We start from the raw sequence: 27,057 nt of genomic DNA, 5'->3' as shown, positions 1-27,057 counted from the left end.
TTGTTTTTGTTTTTTGTTTTGTTTTGGTTGTGCATCTGCCTTTTAACCCATTCACCAAAATTTACCTTCTTGACAAGCAACACCAATGAAAGCTTCAGAGAAATCTGCATATTTAACATTCCTAAATCATATTAGGCAAGTCAGTGGAAAAATGCTCATGCTGCTAATGGAATTAGAGTGCGTTCATTTTACAGGCTAGTATTTTTAAACTAGAAATCAAAATCTGGCACCTAAGCATGTTAATTGTTTTACTGTACCTTGTGAGGTTTTCACTTCTAAATTCTAAACCAGTGTATTTTTTTTTAGAACTGGTTTGTGTACATATACAGTGATTATGGATACTAATTCAATGTAATTTATAATTTTCTATGTCAGTATAAAAATACATCACAGCCTTCTCAAACAGCTGAAGCAATATATTGTATATTGCCATACTGTCTGGTGAAAGGGTTAAACTACTTCACCTCCTGCACTTTTAGATGCAAATCAGTTTTTCATTTCTGTAATAGAAAATTATTCACATATTTTTACATCATTTGTTTTTCCTGACAAGTATTTAAAACCAAAAGGATATTCTGAAAAATGGTCAACGATTGTTTTAGAAATAGCATCCCAAGCAGCGTGCCTAAACATTACATTGCATATGGAAATTAAAAAATCAAATGTCAAAAAAAAAAAGTTTACATTTTTAAACATAACTCTTTGTATGCATCTTTATTTCACCTCCTGTTATGCAATTATTTTTTCAGTTTGTTTCTGTAATAATTTTCTGTACCCCACAATCCAACTTCTAACCATAAACATAAAACCCCCTCCTGCCAAAGCCCTCATCCTACTGCGGGAATTTCCTTAGTCCACTTCATGCACCCAGGCCACCATTCGAAGTTCCCAAAAGAAAACTTTTCAAAGGCAAGGGAGATGGGCAAATTCCTTCCTCTACAGCCATTGCCACTGTCACTGTCATGTGCAGCTTCTAAGATGCTCCCAATGATCCTACTTCCTGCTATTCATGCCCATGTGTAATCCTTTCCACCTCGGCTAAGGGTACGGGCTGGGCCTAGTGACGTACTTCTAATGAAAATCATATGGTAGGATGATAGGATGTTACTTCTGAGATTAGATTACCGAAAGACCCTGGCTTCCATCTTGCTGGTCCTCTTTTGCTCTCTCTCTCATTCAAACCAATTGCCAAGTTGTGTGCTACCCTATGGCGAGGCCCACATGGCAAAGAACTGAGGAAGGTCGCTGGCCAAAAGTCAACAAGAAACTGCAAGAAACTGAGGCTCTCAGTCCAACAACTTGAAAGGAACTGAATCCTATCAACAACCACTGAAGTGATCTTCGAAGTGAATTCTACCCAAGTCTAGCCTTGAAATGAGACTATAGCTCTGGACAACACCTTGACTATATGGTCTATAAACCCTTAGCCAGAGGACCCAGCTAAGCTGTGCCTTGATCCTCACCTATAGAAAGTGTAAGATAAAAAATGTCTGTTATTTAAGCAACTAAATGTGATTTTTTTTTTTTTTTACATAGCTATAGGTAACCAGTACAGCTACATCAGAATCTCAGATTGCTGGGCCCATTATAAATAAAGGCATGTGCCACTCCAGAATTTTCAATTCATCATTGCCACCACCCACTGTTGAGAGTGTTTCTAGCTTCCAGTGCCAGAAGCAAAGATACTGGGAAGAAAAAATGACCATGGTTCATGAAAAAATAGGCTGCAAGAAAAGTGGGACCAGAAACTTTAAAAACTTTACCACTGGCAAGATACTCCTCTTCTTACCCACATCAGGTATCTTTTGTGTGTGTGTTTGGATGATCAGACTATTATTTTTGTCTGTGGAACATTCAGTCCGCCTTCTTCTGGTAACAGCACATCAATTTTCCTTGGAAAACTCACCTCTATTCCATTGTTAATTCAAGTGGTACAGGTGGGGCCCACCTCAACCCCTGCCTGCCTGAGGAATGAACTCATGACTAGGCCTAGCCAATCAGAGCGTTCCATCTTTCTTCTCACACTGACTGGTTTTAGGAAGGACATGTAAATCAAGCTGAGATGGTTAGACTCTCTTGATTGAATATAAAGCTGAACGTGTCAGCAGCCATCACAAGGGAGAGTCTGTCTACAGATGAAGTCAACACCTAAAGACCTAGCCAAGAAATAGAGCTGGATTCCTATAATAATGCCTGGGTATCTGGGTCAAGCCATGCCTGATGCCATTATCTCCATAGACTTGTAAGTTACATGAGTCAATAATTTCCCATTTTTGCTTGAATTATTTTGAATAGATTTGTTACTTGTAACCAAGAGTTTTAACGAATACCCTCATCCTGCTTTGCTGCTCCAACACACACACACACACACACACACACACACACACACACACAAAGCTGTGTAACTTGACAAAGAATGTTGCTGATACAAATTGAACTTTTCCTGATTATTAAAAGCAGCAATAGCCTTGGGCTATAAGTTATGGTAAACTTGGTTCTAGAAAGGCCATTCTCTTATATCTAAGATGGACAGATAATGGAATCTAGAATTTGGGTTGTTTTGTTTAAGAAGATGAACTTCTTCCCATCTTTCTCCTATGTTTTCTCCTATGAAAGAAATAACTGGCATAAATATATCTCATTAGCTCCTTCCTTCCTTCCTCCCTCCTTTCCTCAAATATTTGATTAAACATACCAATAAGTGTTGAATGAAATAAGAAAGCCCCAGAAGACTACATGCAGCCTAATATCCTTTTTAAAATCAACTTTATTTGGATAAAATTTACATACAATGAGCTGTATCCATTTAAAGTATACAATTTGATGGAATTTTTGATATGTATACACATCTGTGATGATGAAACATGACCACAATCAAGACACCAAACATCTCCATCACCCGCCCCCAATATTCCTTGTACCCTTTGCAGTATGCCCTTCCCTCTACACCCAACAGTGGTTGTAAGCAACAACTGATGATCTTTTTGTCAAATTAGATTAGTTTGTGTTTTCTAGAATTTCACACAAATGGAATCATACTTTACATACTATTTTGTGTCTGGCTTCTTTCATTCAGTATAACATTTTGAGCTTCATCCATATTATTGCATGATTCAGTAGTTCACTCCTTTTTCACTGCTGAGTAGTATTCCAATGTATGGCTATATCATACTTGTATATCCATTCACCTGTTGATGGACATATGGGCTATTTCCTGGGTTTTGTTATTGTGGATAAAGTTTCTATGAATGCTTGTGTACAAATCTTTACTTGGACATATATTTTCATTTGTTTTGGTAAATATCTAGGAACAGAATGGCCAGGTTGTATGGTAGGTGTGGGTTAACTTTTTAAGTAACGGCCAAAAGTTTTCCAAAGATGTTGTACCATTTTATATTCACACCTGCTGTGTGTAAGAGTTCTATTTGTTGCTCCATACTTGTAACTCTTGGTATTGTTAGAAATTTTAGTCACTCTACACAGTGCATTGTGGTATCTCACTGTGGTTTTAGTTTGCATGTCCACCATGATTAATCATGGTGAATATCTTCCTGTATGCTTAATGACCATTTGTATATATCTCTTTATGAAGAGACAATTAAAACTTTTGACCATTTATTGGGTTATTTGTCTTCTTATTATTGAGTTGTAGGAGTGCTTCAGATATTCTGGATAGAGATTTACATAATTGTGAGCTTTATGTATTGAGAATAAGTTCTCCCAGATTGTGGACTGCCTTTTTATTTTTGTAATGGTGTTTTCTGAACAGGAAAAGTTTTTAATTTTGATAAAGTTCAATTTGTCATTTTTTTTCTTTAAGATTCACGCTTTTTATGTGCCCAAGAAATCTTTGCCTATCCCAATATTTTCTTTTAAGTTTTCTTCTAGAAGTTTTATAGAGTTACTTTTTCTATTTCAGTATAATATCTATTTTGTATTTATTTTTGTATATGGTGTGAGGTATGAGTCCAGGTTTTCCATATGACATTTATTTGTCCAAGTTGATTGAAGACTACTGTTTCTCCTTTAAATTGCCTTGGCACTGTGTCAAAATTCGTTTAACCATATATGTGTGAGTCTGTTTCCGGACTCCTTTTTCTCTTCCATTGATCTATATGTCTATCTTTCACCATTATCACAGTGTTTTGATTATTAAAAGATTTATAGTAAGTCTGAATATCAGATAATATAAGTCTACCAACTTTTATTTTTTAATTACTTTTGGCTATTCTAGATCTTCTTTTTTCATTTTCAAAAAAATATTAGAATCAACTTGTTTATTTCCAAAAATCAAAAGTCTGCTGAGATTTTGACTCAGCCGGTAGACTAAGTTGCACCTATAGATTAATTGGGGGAGGACTGAACAGTCTACAAACACAGTACATCTTCACTTGTTTAAGTCTTCTTTAATCCTTTCAGCAATATTGCTTAATTTTCAGTGAAAAGATACTCCAGATCTTCTGTTATATTTACCCTTGCCATTTTATGGTTTTGGTACTATTGTAATTAACATTGAAAAAAAATTCATTTTCAATTTTATGTTGCTAGGATATAAATAAGCAGTTGCTTTTTATATACTAGCCCTTTATCCTGTAACCTTGCTAAATTTACTTATTACTTCTTGATTCTTAGAAATTCCTTAGAATTCTGTTGTTTTGGAGATTCCTTAGAATTTTCTAAATTAACAACCATGTCACATGCAAAAAAGAGACAATTTTACTTTTTCCTTTACAATCTTCATTCCTTTTATTTCTTTTTTGTGCTTTATTATACTGTTTAGGGGCTCCAAAAATTGGTGACTAGAAGTGTGAGTCCAAGAACCCTTACATTTTCCTGATCTTAGTTTGAAAGCATTCAATATTTACCATGAACTCTGATGCTAACAGTAGGTGTGACCCTGTATCAGATGATGAAGTTCCTTTCTACTCCTAGTTGCTGAGACTTTTTATGAATGAGTGTTGAAATTAGTCAAATGCTTTTCCTGTATCTATTTGAAAAGACAAAATTCAAATTAATGTATACCTGGAGAAGGAAGGCGTAACAGTAAGAGAGGGGAAAGCACAAAGACAAACACAAATTATTGTCAGTTGTCTAGTTCTCTGGCTGTGTAAGTGTGGGTCAATGGATGTTCACTACATTATTCATAAATGGATAAATAACACGATAATAATAAGGGATATGCACAGGCCCATGATAACAGTGTGTCATGAACCAAGGACTTGGATAAATTTAATTTTGTCCATCTAAAAACAAACTTTACAGAGTCCTCATCTTGATCCTAGATTCCTGAAAAGCCTCAATACCAACAAGATTCTGAGAAGCTCTGGTCACAGGGTCTATGAAATGGCTTAGGATTTATGAGATTCATTTATAGGTAAAATTTATGGACTATTCAAATTTAGGCACATCTTAGACACATGGTTAATAATGAGAAAATCCCCTAAATAATGCTGTCATTTTGAATGAGGAGGATAAAAAGACAAAACCATGCATGTGTGGATTGTTTCTTTGTTCACAATACATACAGGCTGTTTGACCGAGACAGGAAAAGTTCCTGAGGGTCAGGGAATAAGAAGAGAGACTGAAGGTAAGAACGCAGAGGATTCTTAAAGCGGAGGAAACTGCAGCTCGCATGCCTGAAAGCATACCCACATGTCAAGGACCGTGGGACATTTTCCCAGAGGGGACTGAACAAGAAGCCTCTCTGGTCTTAGTATCCTAACCGAGGCTGAATGGAACACCAGGGAATATGCTGGAGGGAGGGGAGCCACTGGCCAAAGGGGTGGAAAAAGTGATGCCATCAGAGAGCTCCTGCCCATCTCTAATTTTATGGCTCTCCGTAAAAAGGAAGGAGAATTCAAACCACTTCAAAATAAGATCACTGGAGACCTGGCTTGGAAGACTGGATCTGATGAGAAAGAAGTTTATAAGGATTTATTTTCCTAGTTGATAGTCACAGACCATGCCAAAAGACACCACCACCTGACTACTGCTTTATAGCAAATATAGGGTAAAATTTTAAACTAATGCAGAATAATTTCTCTGGGAATTGGGAACAGTAGAAGGAGAAGCTACAAACTACGTCACTGAGAAATAAAGGCTTTCCTTCCCGACAACCTAAAGCTTGACAAATCATGCCAACATTTTATTTCTCAGGATGTTTAAAAGAGCACAACAGATAGAAAGCTCTCCTCCACCTGCTTGCTAACTGGTTTGATTTTTAAGGAGAGTGCACTCCCAAAGACAAACCTCTAAAGAAAAAATAAAACACCGTTAGATTTCCTTTTCTTTTTTCTTATTTGATGCCATTAATACTAAATTGTATGGGTTTTCCTTCCCCAAGGGGGAAAAAAAATTTTTGTTGCTTTTCACATAAAAACACATTTAAAAAGTTATGCCTTTTAAAAGAACATTAAAAAAAAAAAAAAAGACAGAAATTTGCTAATTGCTCTAAAATTCAAATCTCCAATCAAACTGAACACTCCCATGGGTGTGAGGAAGTAGGGCCTCTTTTGGGGAATGTAATCCTAATTATGCGGCATGAGGCACCCAAGTTTCTGTCAGGAGCAGATTCTGATAAGATATGCACCAAAGGAATCAGGTCTGGACTGTTTCAATGGGAGAGTGTTGGTGTAATGTTGGTATTTAGCTGTGATCTAGAGGCCAGCAAAGGTCAGGCTGGACAAAGCAGAGCCTAATGAAGCTGCTAGTGTCTGGGGTGAAAGAGCCACAAAGCCTTTCAAATTAGCAGCTGAATCCTGACACTCATTAGTGATTATATGTGTGATGGCTGCAACTTAAGTCCCAACCAGTAAAACAGCCTAGACACCCAGTATACACGAAGGAAATAAAGTATGTGCAAAAATAAAGAACCAGAACCTTTCAAATGTTTTCCGCTTTGCATTTTGACATTTTTTTCTTTTTCTTTTCTTTCTTTTTTTATATTAATGACAGAACTGCAGTGTGCTTACCTTCCAACTTGGCACTAAAATAATTACCACTGCGACTAAAATGAGACTTCATTTTTTTTAATCAAGGAAGGTCTAGTCAGAAATTGCTTCTGCTAAGTTCTGTACAAGACATAATATACTCTTGGTAACTCACAAAACCAATAAATCAAGCTGAAGCACTTATTAAAGTATCTTACAGCACTAAATTTATCACTGATGACAAATTTAATTTGGGACTCTGACAGTTTGCTCCTTGCATATACTTCAACAGATTTTTTTATTATTGTTTTTTTTAGAGGGGGCATTATTTCACAAATGAAGGCTGAAATTCACTAGAAATTTTTAGAGATGTAAAAGATGACTTCCAATAGAAAACTGTTTTTCTCCAATAGCATCGCTGTCACTGGGAAAAGTTACACATTAAAATTCTTTTCCAGCAATCTTATCCTTTGCACATTAGAGTTCGCAGAATTTTTAAAATGGTGATAACGAGCATTTTACAAAGCAATTTATAATCATCACTCAGCTCACCCACACTCTATCTCACACAGTTAGGTCAATGCTTGTCCCTTGATAATGAAGATAACAAAATTGAGATACAGAGTTTCCCCCTACCTAACAGGTAGAATAATTTTAAACTGTGCCAAGGTCCTTCAGCACAAGGGAGGGTGGGAAGAAAAGAGCAAGGAAACTCACAAAATCGTATTGGGTCTTCTTATAATTCCTCAATATTGGGGCTAACAGGATGCTGTTCCCACTTTAAGTTATCAAAAAAAAATTACATATAAACACACATAAAATTATTATTAATAGGCAGCCTTTGCTGCACACCATACTTCTCGACTATAGAATACAAATGATGCTTTATTTTCTGTTCCAGTCAACTGCACTGTGCAGTGTATCCTACAGCACAACAAGGCTACACAAGTTATATTTTCTGTAAACTTTTCCTCTTCCTAAAACACATCTCTACAATCCTACATTAGCATTTTCCTGTTGTCTTTTCAAATGGTATTTTCTCTCTTTACAATGCAATCAGCATATAAAAACCAAATTTCACTCTCTGGTCCCATTTAAGGCAAACTGAGCAGCCTGAACCACAGCCTGACAAGGAGAACACATTAAGCTCTGGAACAAAAGCGTCCAAGTCGACCTGTTTTGCAGGCTGATTAATAGAAACAAGCTCCAAGGACTAATCACAAGTCGAGCCCAGTTTTGCAGATTAATAGAACAAAGACACACGAGAGGAGGGGAGGGTACAGCACTGGAATACAAATAAGCAAAGGTAGGCACCAGGCTTTCCTTGACTGAAGTCGCATCCTGTAAAGCCAGACCTACAGACCCAAGTCACACAGGGGGGTGAATCAAAAATGCAGCACCAAAGAGGGCTGGGTTCCATCAGTCACCCCATCACCAAATGAGCCATCTGGGTTCCACCTTTTTTGGGAGAGACTGATTTAAAAGAGGAAACAAAAATTTTCAGCAGAATGAAGCACAGCTCTGGTGCTTTCCGGGAATCTTTCCATTTCAGCAGGGCACACACAGAACTTGTTGATGAGGACAGACATCCACCCCCCCCCCCCCCCATCTTTGGCAATGGCCTGTGACACAGGTAATCCCTGAAGTGTGTGCATATGTGCAGGCCCACAACTCTGCAAGAACTAGATACACAACGACGGCACAAAGTTAGAAAAAATGAGAGAGTCAACGTCCAAATTACCCCTAGCATACATCTTACAGCTAGAGAATGTGGCCTTTTCTTCTGACTGTAAAAATAAAACTTACCCACTGCAAGAACACATAAAAGTCCCAGACAAGTAGAATGAAAGAAAGAAAGAACAATTCATAAGAGAAAACTGTTGTTATACTTGTGGTGTATTACCTTTCGGTTTTCATTTTCTCTATATATGTATATACATTTTTTTGTGATGCTATTGATACCTCTGTATATTTTTGGTGGGAATATAGCTTGTGAAAAGCTTACTGCTAAATGTAAGAAGAAAAACATACCATTGCTCTCTGATGTCTGATGCTAATTCTTGAATGACCAAAACCAGGTGAATGGATGAATTTTCACTGGAATTGTAAAGCTTTTATTCATGTGAGTGTCCGATTAACTGAAGAGAATTTACACAGCTTGGAAAACATAACCTTTAGGAATTGAGATGTCTACTTTTTGCATGATTTCTACCCTTGATATTCTGTAATAGTTATTTTCCTTTCACCTTTTTTTTTTTGTTCTGTTCTTACTTGTAGAAAACCCAGAAAGACAAGTTTTTTTGGTCTCATTCACAAGAAGAGTTATTTGAGTCAATGCACAAAGAAAATGGATTTTCTCTGGCATGTTTGTATTCTGCTCTATCAGTAATCCAATGATTCTGTTTATTGCAACAATCAACAAAGTAAAAACACATTTATAATGAAAATCATAAGTATCAACAGTTACAAAACCTCAGAACTGACTTTAGCGTATGGTTAAGCCTGTGGTTTACAGGCCAGCCAAACTTCAAAATTTCCAAAGAAGTGATCCTGTTTCTCTCAGGCTTTTCAGAACAGAGTTCAAACTCTACAGAGGCAATTTCTATAACAAATAACCTTAAAAACCAATACCGTCCTTAATATCAGATTTTCCCTTTAAGAGTTGTACTGAATGGCATATATGGTGTGTTTGAATGTAGGCAGGCACTTCAATACCCTGAAAATTCCCTCACCTCTCCTGGGCCTGCCTCTGAAGCTGCTCTGTAAGCCAGCAAACCACACAGAATTCGCCTCTGGTAAGAGCTATTTAAAAGCACAAAGGTCAGGGCCAGCATTATATGCACACACTTTGGTCTCCCGTTTTTCATATTCATTCTGCGGGACCTACAGGTAAGTACTTCCCTGTACAGAATTACTACATGTTTTTAAGGGAGAAGCTGAATTTGGGTAAGAAAAATAACTAGTCTTTGCTGTTTCATCTGAAAAATCGGGAAGCATTAAAAAATGTTTAGTAACAAAGGCATCATAAACACAGCCTAAAACCCTCATTCTCAAGTGCTTCCTATGTATTTATATATTTAAATATAAAAGCAAAACTCACGAATTTGAGTTGAATTTCTTAAACAAATGTCCTTTCCACAATTTCTCCCCTTAAGTCATAACACCCAAGGAAAGAAAAAAAAAAAAAAAAGCGGGGAGGTGGCTAATAATAGCCCAACAGCCTATTTCCAACTAGTTTTTCCATCAACCATTTCTGATTAGGTTTTAGTCTAGCAGCTTTTATTTTGTTCTGAAAAGATCAAAGCAAGAAGGTTTTTTCTATTAATTCTTGATTCAAAATGAAAATAGAGGCCCCAATTATGGCCTAGTGATTTGAGGGGTTGGACTTTTAAATCAATAAGACAATAAAAACTTTTTTTTCCCCTAGTTTCTGTTTTTGATAATCCTATTTCTGGAATTATGATGCTTTAAGCTACTTCCCATTGTTTATGGAGCCTTGTGTGGCACGGAAAGTCAGCATACCTTACTGGATTTAGAATTAAAATTGATATGTCCCATCATTTCAATGCATAAAGTAGCTTGAAATGTAGTGAGAGAAACAGTCATCTCCAGTTAAAAAGCCAGGCAGGCATCAGAGGCACTTAGTTTTATGTGCCATCATTTTGTACATCGTATGTAAAAGAAGTTCGTAACAAATTTTAGGAGAAGATGGAAAATCAGTGTGTCAGCTCTGACCTCTTTTTTTTCCTTTACACACATAGCATTGGTTTTACTTAGTCTTCAATGTTGATTTACTGTAGGTTCTATGAAATTTTAGCACTGTTTATTTTTTAATTAAATTAAATTAAATTAAATTTTTATTTTTTTTAAACATCTTTATTGGAGTATAATTGCTTTATAATGGTGTGTTAGTTTCTGCTGTACAACAAAGTGAATCAGCTGTACATATACATATATCCCCATATCCCCTCCCTCTTGCGTCTCCCTCCCACCCTCCCTATCCCACCCCTCTAGGTGGTCACCAAGCACCGAGCTGATCTGTTAGCACTGCTTTTTTAAAAAAATGTGATCCATCCTAAACCCACCATGCCAGACATTAGGTTTTATATACCAGGTGCTTCTCTTCATTTATTTTTCATTTTTTGCTGCAAATTTCGTACTTGGACATTATTAGTCACAGTAATTGTATTTACACTTTAACCTAGCTGATCTTTTCTAATATTTGTGCAAAACAATCTTCCTATATCCTCTCCTGAATTAAAGCAGATTTTCAAACTCATTTTTTCTGCTCTTTACAGAATGCAGACACATTCTGCTAATCCAAAAGCTTTCCGATTTGCCACTAACTTCCTGTTTGAGCAGCCCTCACGGAACATTCCACTTTCAATTTATAGTTCCCATCCAAGATTACCTTTATTTTTTTCCTGGGTGAAAACGCAGTACCGAGCATTACTCATACATTTAAAATGATGCTCCATGTAAGTGACCTTAAAATGCCCCATATGTCTTCATTTAACAGACATCTATTCACTCTTCCACGTCCTTTGACCACATGCTGCCGATATATGGGGTTCCTTTCCTAAATGGTTTCCACTTATCCAGATCATTAGCAACTTGCCGTGCAATGAAACCATACAATGTTTGCTTTTAAAAATTCTTTTCTCTCCCCACCTCCCTCACATACACACACACATAGGGGTAACTATTTTCCTAGACTAAGTTTTTTATTCACCTCCTTTCTGTCCCTTTTTGCTTCTCCCCTTCCACCCTGATATACCATCATAAAAAAAGACAAGAACACAGACAGACAAACAAACAAAAATAGCCATCACAAAACTACACAACTATTACTTGCCAGGGAAGAAAATAATATTTATTGAGCATTTACTGAGTGCCAGGAACTTAACATACACGATCGCATTTTAATCCCACGAAAAATACACAGAGCAGTGAAAAAATTAAGGCTTTGAGGTTAGACTTCCAGTTCTGCTACTTAGGAAATGAGTGTCCTTGTGTAGTTATTTAACTTCTCTATTTTCATCATAAAACTTCAATTTTATCATCTCCCAAGTGGGGGAAATATTACTTTCTTTACAGGGTGGCTGTGAGGCTTAAAAACTATTTTACGTAAAATACCTGTATGTGGGTGATGCTCAAGGAATAGTAGTTGTTGTTCTTTGCATACCCATTTCACAGATGAAACTGTGGCTTAGAGATGAAACAACTTGCTTAAGAAGGTAAGTGAGTTCTAAATGATAAAACTGAGACACAAGCTCGCTGGGGACAGCTGCTTCTAAAGGCTAAAGCCTGCGGCCTCTATACACACACTGCTTCCCCCGACAGTGGGTAGAACAGGGCTGCAGCTGTTTAAGCTACGTCCAGCCTGGGGATAAGACCTTTCGGGGGGTGTCTCCCTGCTGGGGAGGTCCAGCCAGAAGTTTGTTAACCTGAGGAACTGATGTTTTAAGGAAAGAGGGAATCAGCAAGAAGAGCTCAGCCAGTTTCAACAAACCCTTCACTGTCAGAGGGATGTCCCTGAGCACAGCATGTTTTGTCCTGTCTCCCAACAAGCCTCCCACGGGCATACAGGTGACTCTCTGGGAGGCTGAGTGACATCCTTTGATGGTCCTCTTACAGAGCAGCCTAGAAGGGCACAGGGCCTCTCCCCTGTCGAGCGCAGAACACAGCATGGCTTTGATCACCGTGACTCTGTTGTGAAACAACTCTGGCAGCAGGCAGACTCACCCAAAGGGGTAAAGGGGTGACCCGAGGCCATGCAGGTGAGGTGCCCGGCAAAAAGGGAGCACTAGGTAAAGTGGCAACCTCCAAGCTGTGGGCTCCGAAGCCCATTCACCCTCCCTACGGATCATCAGGGGGACTGAAGGAAGCTACCTGTGTAGTTACCTGGACTTCCTTGTGAGCACACCTGAGCTATAGGGTAAATGTATGCAGGAAGGCAGAGCAGCAGCAGTGCCTGAAACCCGGCAAATACGGGTCACAATTGTCAAAGGGACGCCAGTGGGCTCACCATCTGGTAATATCCGCAGAAATTCACATTACACTTACAATTCAAAGGATTAAATAAGAAATACGTGTTTGCCAAATAGCTTGAAAATAAATGGTACAGAATCTGTATGGCTGTAATTCAACTCAAAGAATTCAACCATTGAGAACTCAACCATTGAGAAAAGAGAATACTGCATGTTTAATAACTGGTTTCTAACGTCCAAAGGACATTCTGAGGGCCCACTCGGTTTAGCTTCCAACCAAACTCACACTTTACACTGGCTGCTTTTACTGTAGCTGGAAGACGTAGTCTCCAAATCTAATAGAAATTTCTGTAGCTACTCAGAGCATGGGGATAAGGCAAATGAGGTACAGAAATGACAATGAAGAGTCTAAAAATACTGTTGGAGCCTTTCTTTGAAAATTCTCACTGCCTTCTAGGTAGGTCTGTCCCACTGCCCCCTCTCCTCACCTTTACTAGACCATGCTCACCTGGAGAGATGCCGTGCACTCTATCTTTCCGAATGTTCGGGAAGGATCTAGACATGTTCATGAAGAGCTCATGGACATAGGTTAGTGCTTTGTTTGGTTCCACTTTGTTCTACCATCTCTAGCTGTCCTTGCAGATTCATGGCTATGCTTGATCTTGTCTTGGAAATATTTTTTCTTTTGCAACTGGGTGTCTCATAGGTGTGGACCTTCAGTCAGCCAGCCACAGACACATCTTTACCACTACCATCCTCATTCATGCATTCATTCATTCAGCAGAAACGGACCGAGCACCCCCTGTGTGCCAGGCCCTGGGCTGGCCTAGGGTATGCATGGAGAACAAAGTTGACAGGGTGCCCGCCCTTGTGGAGCTTAGAGCCACTGTATCATCTCCTTCCCTCCACCAGCATCAACTCTGGGTTAAAAAGGAACCTGGGGCTTCCCTGGTGGCGCAGTGGTTGAGAATCTGCCTGCCAATGCAGGGGACACGGGTTCGAGCCCTGGTCTGGGAAGATCCCACATGCCGCAGAGCAGCTAGGCCCGTGAGCCACAACTACTGAGCCTGCGCGTCTGGAGCCTGTGCTCCGCAACAAGAGAGGCCGCGATAGTGAGAGGCCCGCGCACCGCGATGAGGAGTGGCCCCCGCTTGCCACAACTAGAGAAAGCCCTCGCACAGAAACGAAGATCCAACTCAGCCATAAATAAATAAATAATTTTTTTAAAAAAGGAACCTGTCAGTGTAACATGAGAAAATGAAAGAACCCCCAGCAGCGAGCCGGCAGGGTCTCATCGTGAAGTCCAGGTGTGCCTGGAGCACGGTGTGTGGGTCCCACACCAGCCCGACTTCCGTGCGGAAACACGGTCAGCACTTCCTTCTCGGTGCGTGTGCCCGGAGCTGCCGTCTCTCTCAGCTGCTCCTTGGTGCTTCAGAGGGAAATAGCCACGTGCACCCGATACTTGCCCCTCTGACGTGTGTGCAAAGGAAACGGAAGTTGTCGCCATGGAGCAGAAACACCAGAGCAGCTGATCCGTGCCTTATGACGCACAGGTATAGATCCTCATTTTTTGAACCCTAGGCTCTGGGGCACACCATGCAGAAGATCAGGATGATTCTTTTGTTCTGTCCCCCCAACATTCCCATTGTCCCCCCCGCCTTCAAGCACCCCATCACTGAAGCCTGAGAGCTCCTGAGAGGACTGGCCTGGATTTCTGTGTGTCCTTTTTGCAACTAGATGGGAACAGCCAAGGCTTCTAAGTGGCCACTTCCTGAGTTGCCTCAGGTCAAGGAGTAGAGTGACATGTGCGGTTACTAGGATATCCCGGCTCAGCCTCAAGAGCTCAGCAAAGGAAGGCTGGATTCTAGTCCTATTTCTCCCCAAACTAACTTTGGGCAAGTCGCCTTTTCTGCCAAAAGCTCGATCTTGGTTTCCTCTGTCAATAGGAGGCAACACCGGGCGGCACTGTCACGACATAACAGCACTTGTAAATGCTGGCTATTATTAATAATTATTATGAATACATGCCCTTTGCCTTTTAATTGTTTAGAATTGGTTTTAAATTTTAACTATTTAGAATTGTTGTGAAGCCCAAAGGAGATAACACATGTGAAAGTTCTCTAAGTGAAATATATCATCCAAATAGAAGTTTATTATCGTCGTTTGCTAATTGAGTTGGCCTCTCAGAATGTGCCCCCCAAAATTTAAATTAAGCCAATGGCTGATATTAAGCATAACTGAATGCCCAGGAACACTTCTATACCCCCCTCCACATTCGTCTATACGACCACCACCAACACATCAGCTAAAGGCACACGACAAGCAGGCGGAAAGGTATGAGTTGCATCCAACGTCCTAAACTCCACATAAACCAGCGTTTGCCAAGGTATGTACTGGTATGGCTAGCAATGGGAGGTAGGAAGCAAGCGGACAGGGTTTGCTTTCTCCTTTTCCAAATAAACAGCGCGGTTGTTAAACCAGAAATGAAGCTGATCCCGTGCAGCTTTCAGAGCAGTCAGCTGCATTCTGAAGCAGGCGCAAATGTAAACAGAGCCTGTAATTCTAGAGCAGGACAGACCCGCCACAGGTTTCAGAATGGGAGAGTCCGTGGGCCTCACGCCAAGAAAAATGAAACGTTAGCCTGGGCCCTGGAACAGAATCATGTAGAAGGAGAGTGCGTATTTGTTTAACACACACACACAGACCTGTTTCTGTGCCAATACCTTCCTGAGCCCTCCTGAATAAAAGCTGGAATCCCTGAAATCGTGGCACAATATCAGTCTTGTTCGTACAGTCCTGTTCTTTAGTGTGAAAGGACTTTCCTGCTGAACATGGAGATGTTTCTTTCTTTTCTTCTTCCCTTTTTTTTTTTTTTGGCCCAAGTTAATTACAAAGTATGACTTGAAAATAAAATAAATGAGCCCATTCCACCCATCCCCAGATCTGAATTCTATCATGAGTGGTCAATTGGTTTTCTCATCCTCTCACTCAATATCTGCTGTTAATTTTTTCGCTGCTGCAAGAACTTGAAGACTGTCAGCGAAATACATGATGCATTACAAACCTTATAATTGGAAATAAAAACATCTGAAGCTTTCTGACAGGGTAAACTTACAGTACCATTGTGCTGATCAGAACAAGAAAATGTGAGCAACCTTGTAGCTGTTTGGATGCAAACACAATTATAAAGGCTGCAGAGAGTGGAAACAACGCTTAACTCCCACTTTGAAAAACGCTGAGAAAATTACATCTGAACGAATAGACAAACTCAACATGTTGATGATCCAAAATGAGGGGGAGAGAGGAAGGAAAAAAAAAAATATCCTGCACACACTTCCTTTGAAAATGCAGCTCAATGGACTTTCTCTTGCTATTTCAGCCATTTTAGAATCACGCTGCCTAGGCTCGATCTAATTTTCCTGCTGCAGAAGTTAAGGCACTTCCTCTACAATTACTAAATCTGACAAATTACACCTGGGTCTACTCTAACATGAGAAAGTGTGCTCTTTGTTCCTGACCCCTTGGTCAGAGTAGAGATCAAATTCCTGGACATTGGAAAGCCCTGCTCATATTCATTAAAAGCCACAGGAGACTAGCTCTGCGTTTCTGTTCAGGAGGGGAACAAGGTGCATTGCTGAACAATACAACTGCCACACTCAGGTCGGAGCAAGACGGACTTTTTACTTTTTGTGGCTTGGCTACTGATCCGTTTGCACCTGGATTGTTTTTTCTACATAAGCATCTTAGTAGCCAAAGAGCAACTGAAATCAGAAAAAAGGGGCTAGTCGATTTTTAAATGCCCAGTCCCACGAGTGAGTTTATGGAAATCTACTTGCACTAAAACGCTGGCTACAGATCCAGTAACCAAAAATACAAAGATGATTTCAAAATGCCACCTCCCCTCCACCCTGACCAGACAAGCAGTGAATTAGCACAAATATCAGTGGCTGATATTTGACAGATTAGAATTTTGTCTCCTCTTTCTGACCACAATCAGCCTTTGGAAAAGACATTTTTGGGATCAAAAGCTGAAAGTGATCACAAAAGGAGATCAGGAACCACCTCGGTGGCAAAAAATCAACACAAGGGATACAAGAAATCCACGAGCTGTGCTGTTATGAGAGCAAAGTCCTGGGCAGATCTAACTGCTAGGCCACACAAGACCCTCTTCTGTCCCCCAGAGTGGGAGAGAAAAATGTAATAGGAGAAGTTAAGAAAAGCTGTGACTGAACTGTTAGTCCCATGACAATACATCACGCCTGACTCCTTTCTTCACGATTGTTGGAAGAACGAGGTGGCGAAGGAATACATACAGAAGCCACAGAACCCGGCGGAAGGCCTCCTGAGGCCGGGCTGCCCCTTGAGAACTGGTCAACTCTTGCCTTCCTTCCAAGGGAGCACCTTTCTTCCAGAACAAGGCACCCCATGCACAACTTCTTCAGTGTAGGCCGTTGGATTTTCCCAGACCCATCGAACCACATCCAAACCCTCTTCTTTGCAGATCTAATAAGCACGACAGTGTGCTCCAACTGCAAACACACATGAGTGCTCAGGATTGTTGTAAGTTATTTTCCACATACAAGTTCCTCCTAAATTGTAAGTTAGGAGACACTGCGTTAATTCTCTCTGGTCTTTAGGAAGCTTTCAGCGGTGCTACAAGTTACAAACATGTAATGAATATGAGCTAATATACCTTGTTTAGAGTGAAACTGAGTCACAGTCCACATTTTGTAAATACATGAGTTAATAAGCTCTCTCCCTGGTCAGACGGCAATTACTTTAAAAAAAATTTTTTTTTGATTGAAGTCTAGTTGATTTACAAAGTTGTGGCAATCTCTGCTGTACAGCAAGGTGACTCAGTGATACACATATAGACGTTATTCTTTTATATTCTTTTCCACTATGGTCTATCACAGAGATGGCAATTACTTTTGAGAAACCTGTGACAGGATGGAAATCCTTAGTATCAAGGTTCTTATTTTGATTTCTGTTTTTAAATGAAAACCACTAGCAATATCAGTAAATCAGAACTAAATATTCCCTCCAGAAAAGTTATAGGAAAAGCATGGAAATCAAAGTTAAAACTGTTCACATTATATTGGAGTTGGAGGATCTAATGGGTTACTAAGCAGATGTCCACCTATGTGTGAATCTTAGGATGGAAAATCCTTATTTCTCATAGGAGAAGAGTAGCAGCTCTAGTATAAATCACCCACCACCCTCAGATTTGCTTCCAGTCAAATTCTTAATAGTGAAAGAAGCTAAAAATTGTACAAGATATTAAAAAAATCAAGCATGCCTGCAAATATGTATGCTCTTTAAAGATTCTAATTTTGGTGACTATTGAAGTGAGTGGCATCAGAGAGAAAGTGGGGCAGACCTCACTACCCCTGTTTTACAAAATAGAGAAGGGATTTGTTGTACAGTCAGCAGAGACTGAACTAAGGCTAGAAGCCAGCCCATCTGACTCCTAGTGCAATTGTCTCCATGTGAAGGTAGACAAAGGTATAAAGTACATTGGAAACACCAACCCTACTACATCAGTAATAGCTAACACTTATCCAGTACTTACTCCATGCCCGGAAGTCTTCTGCATGCTGTGGATGCATTAACTCACTTGTAACAACCATGAGAGAGAAGTAATATTGCTATTTCTCACTTTAGAGATGAGAAAACGGAGGCATGGAAACATTCAGAAAAATGCCCAAGGTCCCAAGGCTGAATAAATAAGTAGTAGAAATGGGAAAATCTGTTCTCCTTGCATAGAAATGCTAACATAGGCATTCCTAAATCAATGTTCAGATTACAGCAGTTCTGGGAATATTAATTTTTTAACTATTTTAATTATTATTTTTTTAATATCAATACTAATTTTCATCATAAAAATATGATGAAATTGCCATTTCCTTTTCATCAACCCCTGTATTCTTGGTCAAAAGACAAAGTATCAACAATTCCTATGGGTGAGACAAATTCCATTTAAAGATCTCCCTCATTGTAAAAAGAAAGGAAATAGTTCAAACTTTCTAGAAATCCCAATAAACTGTGTGTAAAAACAACTTCAGGGTAACATTTTAGAAGACTAATGCTGCGTGTTTTCTTGACTTAACCAGTTTCTCCAATATTAAAATAAACAATTTTGAATGAGATCAATCCAGTTCAGACATAAACTTTGTCCAAAGTTTGTACCACCACCAAAACCAAATTATGCCCCATCACTTCACATATTTGAACTACTATGTTTTGTTATTTCTTGAGATGCTACACGATCTGCCTCAGAATCCAAAATCACTCCCTCATGCATCACGGCCATAATCTGGTTGAGCTAAACCCTATCCTAAACAGATCTGGACCTGCTCAGATAATGGAGGAAGCTTGCTGTCATCACACCAACAACCATCAATCCAGGGAATCTCTGAAAATCCTGTTTGTTCAGGAATGGGCTTAAATGTTCTGGGCTCTGAAGATTTTTCAAAAATCATCTTAAATTATTGAAAAAATCATCTCAACTCCATGTAGAGCTTCTCTGCCAATTAGAGGTCATTCCTCAACTACTGCATAATCATTAAGAAGTGAGCTGTGGGGCTTCCCTGGTGGCGCAGTGGTTGAGAATCTGCCTGCCAATGCAGGGGACACGGGTTCGAACCCTGGTCTTGGAAGATTCCACATGCTGCGGAGCACCTGGGCCCATGAGCCACAATTACTGAGCCTGCGCTCCGCAACAAGAGAGGCCGCGATAGTGAGAGGCCCGCGCACCGCGATGAAGAGTGGCCCCCGCTTGCCGCAACTAGAGAAAGCCCTCGCACAGAAACGAAGACCCAACACAGCCAAAAATAAAAAATAAATAAATAAACAAATACTTTAAAAAAAAAAAAAAGAAGAAGTGAGATGTGAAGCTGAAAAAGCTCTCTCTCTCCTGCCCTTTACCCAGAAATGCTGATATCGGCATCCTACATTACCCCAAGATCAGCTTTCAGATTATTGTTTGATAGGACTAATTTCTGCTGTGTGTTCTCTTGCCCTTTACCACCTTGTCACATATAAAAAGAACTAATTGACGTGCATTCATAAAGCTGGATATAAACACTGCAGATTATAACCACCAATTACCACAGCACTACCACCACCACCTCAGGCATACCATGTACCCTGCAGCCAGACTCAAATTAGGATGTTATCACTTAGAATCCGTGTGATTCTTGAGCAGTTACTTAACCTTTCTGCGCCCGAGTTTTCTCATCTGCCAAATGAGAATCACAATAGTGCCTGTCTCTTAAAGGTAGTTTGAAGAAAATGAGATAATAGGTATAAAGGACTTTTAGCGCCTGACATTTGGTAAGTACTCAATTAAGAGTTCAGAATCACGGTCAGGTTGATTTTAAACGGAAATATACTTCCTGTATCCACTCATCAGTCCTTCTGGATACCAACTAGTAAAGCTAGAAAACCAAATTACAGGAAATACCTCAACTTTCTATTTTACAGAAGACAATCCAAACTGTTGAGTGGGGTGGCCAATCTGAATTCACTCTGTCCTTTTCCAGCCTTATCCTTAACTTCTAAGGCAGGACTGGGATACTTTACCAGGTTAAGTGAGTAAAGGTTAGTTTTTCTGCTCTGTATACACATAGAGCTCTCAAAAAGTAAGAAAGCAAATAAATAAAAATCCAAGACTCCTCTGCTACTGATCTTCTGATCTAACAAACACTCCCATTTTAGAGATGAAAAAACTGGCTCTAGAGGCTAAGTGACTTGCTCAAGTTCACATAAATATCTCGTGGCAGAGCTAAGGCCTGAAAAATGGTAATTGTTATTCTAAGCAAATCACCAGGCGCTCTTCTCAATCCATTGCAAACATCACCTAATTTAATCCGCATAATAACCCTCTAAAAGTAGGTATTATTTTCACTGTCGTAGAGAAACTGAGGTTCCTTCTCTATGAATTAACTTCTTCAAAACCAGACAACTGGCAACTGATAGAACCAAGGTCAAAATGCTTTCTTGTCTGGTCCCAAGGAATACACGCCTGCTTCAAGTTTTCTAGAGCTGAGAATTTCAGTACTGAGAATTCTAGAACTGAGCTCTCCTTCAGTCTTGTCTGGGGAGCTTTAAAAATACAGGTCACTGGGCTCCACCTCAGGAAGGAGAATCAGAGTCTCAGGGGGGATATGGCTTCAAAATCTGTATTTCTTCAGAGTTGGTCAGGTGATTCTGATGTGTAGCAAGATTTGAGAAACTCTAATCTAAGCAAGATATTTTATGAGTGCTTCCAATGTAAAACGAGAAGGAAACGAGTCACGTAGGCTGATGGGATGTTCAGAGTGGCTGAATCTGCATGAAGGGTAACACGGTGACCTTCCACCAAATCCTTCTGTGTCCCACAGACACACATGCAGCCCCGGTCACACAGACAGACACGTATCTACCAAAGCCATGCTCCCATTGATCTTGCCTAAAGAAATCTGCATCGCAATGAAAACAACAAGCATCATGTTTTGCAGCAAGCAGTGCCAAAATACGTGTTATGTTCTAAATACAGCCAAAAGGTTTCTCTTCATCTTTATCCTTTTGGTTTAAGGCACCTAAGCCGGAACCATGCTTTCTGAGTGCTGAGCTAAAAAAACAGAGGGGAAGACTGTTGGAATGAACACTTACCAAGGTGCACCGTATATCCTGAATCCCTTCACTGTTACCTCCGAGTCTTGTAAGTAAATACTGTTTGTCAGGAGGGACTGAACGTTGTCAAAGTCCTCTGGTTTCAATTTGGACACAGAGGGGAAACGGTAGTAGTCCTGCTTAACAAGGTCTGCCATGAATTCCTTATCAAATGTCAGTTCATGATTCCCAGCAATCACTATTTTATATTCATATGGCAGGTTTCCTGAAATAAGAAAAAAAAAAAGCACCAATTAGCACGTTCATTTCCCATCATGAAGTACAACAGCAGAGACTGCGTGATTAGCAGACAGTATCCCCAAATGAAATAGCTCACGCATCCCTTTATATTTCCATGGGAACCAAAATTTATGACTACTTTTTTATGCTAACAAAAATGACAATAAACGGGAGATAGGAAGTTGCTCAGAAGCTAAAAAGCTACTAAGGAAACATTAAGTTTGCTAGTTCCATTTCCCTTTTCTGTCTGCTACAGATTCACTGTGATGAATCCATACTCTATAATTATCCAGCAAAAAGTACTTTAATCACGAGCCTTAAAAAGGTCTGGACTTGGTTTTGACCCTTACAAAATAAGCCGACCAACTATTCTTAACAACTCAGATAACTGCTAGATGTTTTAGTATAAGCTTCATACAAAAGACATGGCATAGCCAAGCATTTCACAATTTACATAAATGAAAGGAACTACACAGTACAATTGCATATGGCAAGTTAAAGTTTACCTTTTGGCTTGCGAATAAAAAGAACATTAAGAATGGCCCCCTGATTAGAAGGCTAAATTTCCTCCCGTTGGGATGGGAGAAGAAACTGTAAAGCTTAACCCCCTTTTAATATTTATGGTATGGAAATGTGAGTTCTCCATGTGTGTTTTTTATGCAGAAGTTTCCCGATCAAAATGAGATAATTCTGGGAAGAAGAATGAAAGCTATAAAGGAAAACCCAAACACCAGACTTCTGCATAGATTTATAATGTTTGAATAAAGTACGGACCATACATATTAATAACTCACCGTGATGCTATAAGAACCAAAATCCAAAGGGAGATGGTGCCGGGCAGCTGCCCCCATCCTGAAATTAATGCCTTTTTCTCTTCTTTGTCATTATCCATCCCTCAAGCCTCACCACTGGGCAGCTGCTCGTTTTATTTTATTTCATTTTATTTTGAGGAGGAAAAGGGCGGGACGACGGTGCCTATAATTCCAGCTTCCTGAGACTCCTAGGTCCAATGCAAAATTAATGTTTCCTGCTATTCCAGGAAGAATGAAAGTTACCACTAGCAGGAAATTGGATACATTTGTTGTAAGAATTGGTCCTTACCAGCAAGCCAGAATCAATGATTCAATTAATGAAGCTTATAGTGGGGGAGAGAATTATATTGTTTGGAAGGGAAGGCAAGTTTTGTCATAGGCCCACTTGGATTTCAGCAATGCAAATTGTAAATAGTATTAAAACTGTATATATAGCATGTGGGTTAAGGGCGAGACTTAGGAGAGAGGTGAAAGCAGTCAGAAAATAACACTGCAGAAAGACGAAACCGAAAACATTGTGACCAAGCATCAATAGATATCCTTGATTATTAGCCCACAATGCTGTGTGAAATGCCTTTGGCCTCAGTTATTTGCAAGGCTACAGTGAAGAGCTCATACAAAATAGGAAGCCTCTCTTAAATGCATGCAGAGCTTATAATCTGCACTAGCATAAGGCAAAAGACTGTGATGTATGTTGCAAGCTACTTGGATAGAATGATGATATTTTGCACAATTCCCTGCACTTAAAATACGGATGAAAGATATATTAAGGAGCCTGCAAATTCCCAGCACTGCACACGCTGGAAATTTTTGAGATGCCCCAAAATTTCAACATTATGGCTCTGTGAACACACTGGCCTGATACTGCATCCCCAGACTCACCTGTGCTCCCAAGGCTGGAACGGGCTGAAATGCTTTCCTGGACAGTAATCTGCTCCAAGGCAGGTCCTACCTGCATGAACCTTTGAGCAACTCTATTTGTACAAGTCATGCTTTAGCTGCTGGTCCTCCTTTAATCATTCATGATGATGGACTCGCTGTCAACCCTGTCTTTATGTACCACTGCTCTTGCAAGAGGCCTTGGCTTCTTGTTTTTTCCATTTCAGAGCTTTGGTTCAGGGATGGAATGGGTGAGACTGGGAAACAAGGTGAAGGAAGTACATTTCTCCCCTTCAGATCAGTTAAGAAAAAAAAAAAACTGCTGCAAAGTAAATCTTTCTCAGGAAGACAGCCTCTTCAGTGTCTTTCAAATCAAATTTTGGAGACTCAGCATAAAGAAGTAGCCACCAAAATGAACAGCCACAGAAAATCGTGATGATATTTATGCTTTGCCAACAAACTCATCTCTTTCTGAGAATCCAATAGTAGTTTCCAACTTCCATCCTCTGTTACCTATGTTATGAGATTGTCTGACATATTTTTTTTGCTGAAATGACCTTTCATCTATAATCTGCCAACCTTTGTGTTTTATATGAAAATTGTAAGCAGGGCAGCTGACAAATCTCCTGTTACTTGATGGCATTTTTGTTTTTTTCCAGACTAGATTAATTTGGAAGGCTCTGCAGTCAAGCTCTAACTTCTTGTTATTCAAATAGCATTATCTTAAAATTGTCAGACAAAGAGGTGCCTGCCTTTATCCATTTTATTCAGATCAGGCCATCGAAGCTGACCTGCTGGAATAAAAAACCAAGGCCATAGTGCAGTTATTCTAATGTGGAAAAATTCTTGCTTTGAATGACCTAAAGAATTCTACCAACTAACCAGTTCTATCTTTCCTAAGACACGGTATATGTTCTATTGGTAAGATACAAGATTATTTTAGGTGGAATAGAGATGAACTTCTGACAAAATGGCAAGTAGTTTTGTATGTTCTAAATATGCATATTTGGAAAAACACAACAATGCAAGTAATGATATATGGCTTCATTTTTCATTTCTATTTTCATTTTTCTATTTTTGTATATAAATTAAGAGATGATTCAAAGAAAACTATTGTGCAAATAATAATACAGATAATTCACAGATATGGCAAAGTGATGGCTAGCAAGTGAATGAATGAAATTTGGGAAACTAGCCCATCAATCAGTTCAGTTTAGAGCTACTGATCATAAGTAAGACGATAAGCTCTTGGAGGCAGCAATTAAGTCTTATTCAAATCTGTATCTCCTACTGTATCTGTATCACCTCACTGTATCACATAAATAGATGCTCACTTAAAACTAATGGATAATGGAAGTCAGCTGGGTCCTCACTGTTATTCTACAATTCTAATCATCCTATACTCTTGCCACTGCCTATTCCTTAAGCCGCTATCACAAAACTTTTCCAAGTTCCTCTCTAGGTTCCAGGCTCCTTTTGACTCTGCACTTAGCATACAATACCTCACCTCAAGATAGACTCTCTTCATTTCCTTCTCTTCACTTTCCGATCACTGTTTACATCTTCTCATCTTTCTAATAATTGGCCTCTTAATCCATTTCCTGCCACTGGCACTTTAATTTTTCAGACATCTCTCTATGATATTTTGCATCTCTTTATTTCTCCTCCTTAGTGAGCTTATGTTTACCCACCCCAAGAAAATAAAAACAAGCAGCTCTTCACTCACTCACACACACACACACACCCCCACACACACACACTCCTCAAATGCAATCCTAAACCATCCCTAACCTTACTTCTTCTTTGAGATGCTTCCTCATTTTACTTCTAAACTTCTGGAAGCAGGATTCTAGAAGCTTGCAGCTGGTATGCCAAATTTAGCCCACAGATGTATTATAGTGGGCCCTCAACTGTATTTTATTTTATTTTCTTAGTTGAACTAACATTTAGAAATCAGGAAATATCACACCAAAAATTCAGGGTTTCTGGCTTCTTTTGGAAGCTAAAAAATCAGGCAATACTGACCTCAGTCTGCTGCAGACCTCCTCATTCCCTGTTCCTTCTCACACCTTGGCCCACTTATCACGATTGTGTTGCCTGATGGGGCACCCTACTATTAGAATCAGCAACTTAGACATAAATGGCTACTCAGAATTTACCCAATGCAATCTGCCTCTGTTTCTGTACTCTTCCAAAAGCTTCCCTGAATGTCAATAAAAACCTCCTAAAAACCAAAGCCAAGGCTTTTTCTCCATCCTCATCTCCATGGATATCTCCGCAGTGACATCCCTGTCTGACAAAGTATCTCTTCCTGGATTAGTGATGCTGGACTCTGCCTTCTCCCCCTCCCTCTGCGGTATTTCCTCTCCTCTCTTCTTCCTCAACTCCCTTTGTGTCCCACCTCATTCTCAGCTGACCCATGACACTCTCCCTCTTCATCTTTACTTCTATGAATATTATTTAATATTTTCTTACTGCATGTGTCACACTTCTATTCTCTGCGATTTAATTTTCAAATTTTTAAATTTTATTACAAATTAAACTGTGGAGGCAGCAAGAGGGTAAGAGTGGGGCCTCTGCAGGCTTCACGACATGTTAGCTGTATGACCTTGGACAGAGCCCTTATGTTCTCTATGGTGCGTTAGCGATAATAACTGCATCCACCTCATAGGTTGCGTTCAAGATAAAATGACATAGAGCTTCTAAAGCACATGTGTGGTATGGAGTAAATAATCAGTGCACTTTATTATTTTACTCCATTTTTTTAGTTTTACCCTTTGCATGTGACTTGTCTCCTCCTAGACTGTGAGGTGCTTGAAGGCATGGATTGTGGCTTGTGGTTCCTTGTTTGACCCAAAGTACCCAGTTCAATACCTTCCCAAATGGCTGGCACACAATAAGTATCTGTTGAAGGGATGAATGAACCTCTGCAAGACTTATCAGGAACTTCCTACAAAGAATTCCAGGGATGGGCTTGTCATCTTGAGCTATATGACAAGGTTTAAACCAGTACTGGGTTGTCCTCCAAGTTTAAGCCCTCCTGAATTGCTAGTTCAATTAAAAACAAACAAACACAGTTGGGGGCCAATTCTAATACATCTAATTTGGCCTACCAGCTGCAAGCTTCTGGAATTCTCTTTCCAGAACTTCAGTAGTGAAATGAGGAAGCATCTCCAATCCAGTCTAGCCAAATATTCTCCAATACACTGTTTTTAAACTGCAGTTTCTTCAAATATAAATGGGGGGGAAATAATAATACTACCCCTAAGGTTTGATGCACATTAAACAATATACTGCATGTAAAGATTTGCACAGTTTCTCACACTTCATCATCACTCAATACATATTAGCTGTGTTATAATAATTATTATAATGATTGCCCTTCCCAGTTGCCAACCAAGAAAATATTAGTTTACCCGCAAATTGAATCACTCCCTGGTCACATTGCACAATGTCATTGCCTTCAAAGAAAAGCATCTGGAGATGAAAAAGAAAACTTCTATTTTCCAAAGGCAGAAACTGGCATGGTCCAATGTATCCTTCAAATTAACA

The 27,057-nt window shown here is 39.6% G+C and overlaps 1 protein-coding gene across 11 annotated transcripts in view; it reads right to left on the bottom strand.

Moving 5' to 3' along the window:
* The window catches only part of MPPED2 (metallophosphoesterase domain containing 2), a 173,689-nt gene that overhangs the window by 63,455 nt on the left and 83,177 nt on the right, over positions 1-27,057 (bottom strand). For all 11 annotated transcript variants that reach the window (XM_082343855.1, XM_082343850.1, XM_082343852.1 and 8 more), the window contains one exon: positions 21,575-21,800. In XM_082343855.1, the coding sequence (XP_082199981.1) occupies positions 21,575-21,800 (226 nt within the window). The remainder of the gene's footprint in view (positions 1-21,574; positions 21,801-27,057) is intronic.

This window comes from Balaenoptera borealis, assembly GCF_965194805.1.
Source record: "Balaenoptera borealis genome assembly, chromosome: 11".
Classification (NCBI taxonomy): Eukaryota; Metazoa; Chordata; class Mammalia; order Artiodactyla; family Balaenopteridae; genus Balaenoptera; species Balaenoptera borealis.
Note: the sequence above shows the minus strand (reverse complement) of the source record. Positions and strands in the feature narration are given on the sequence as shown.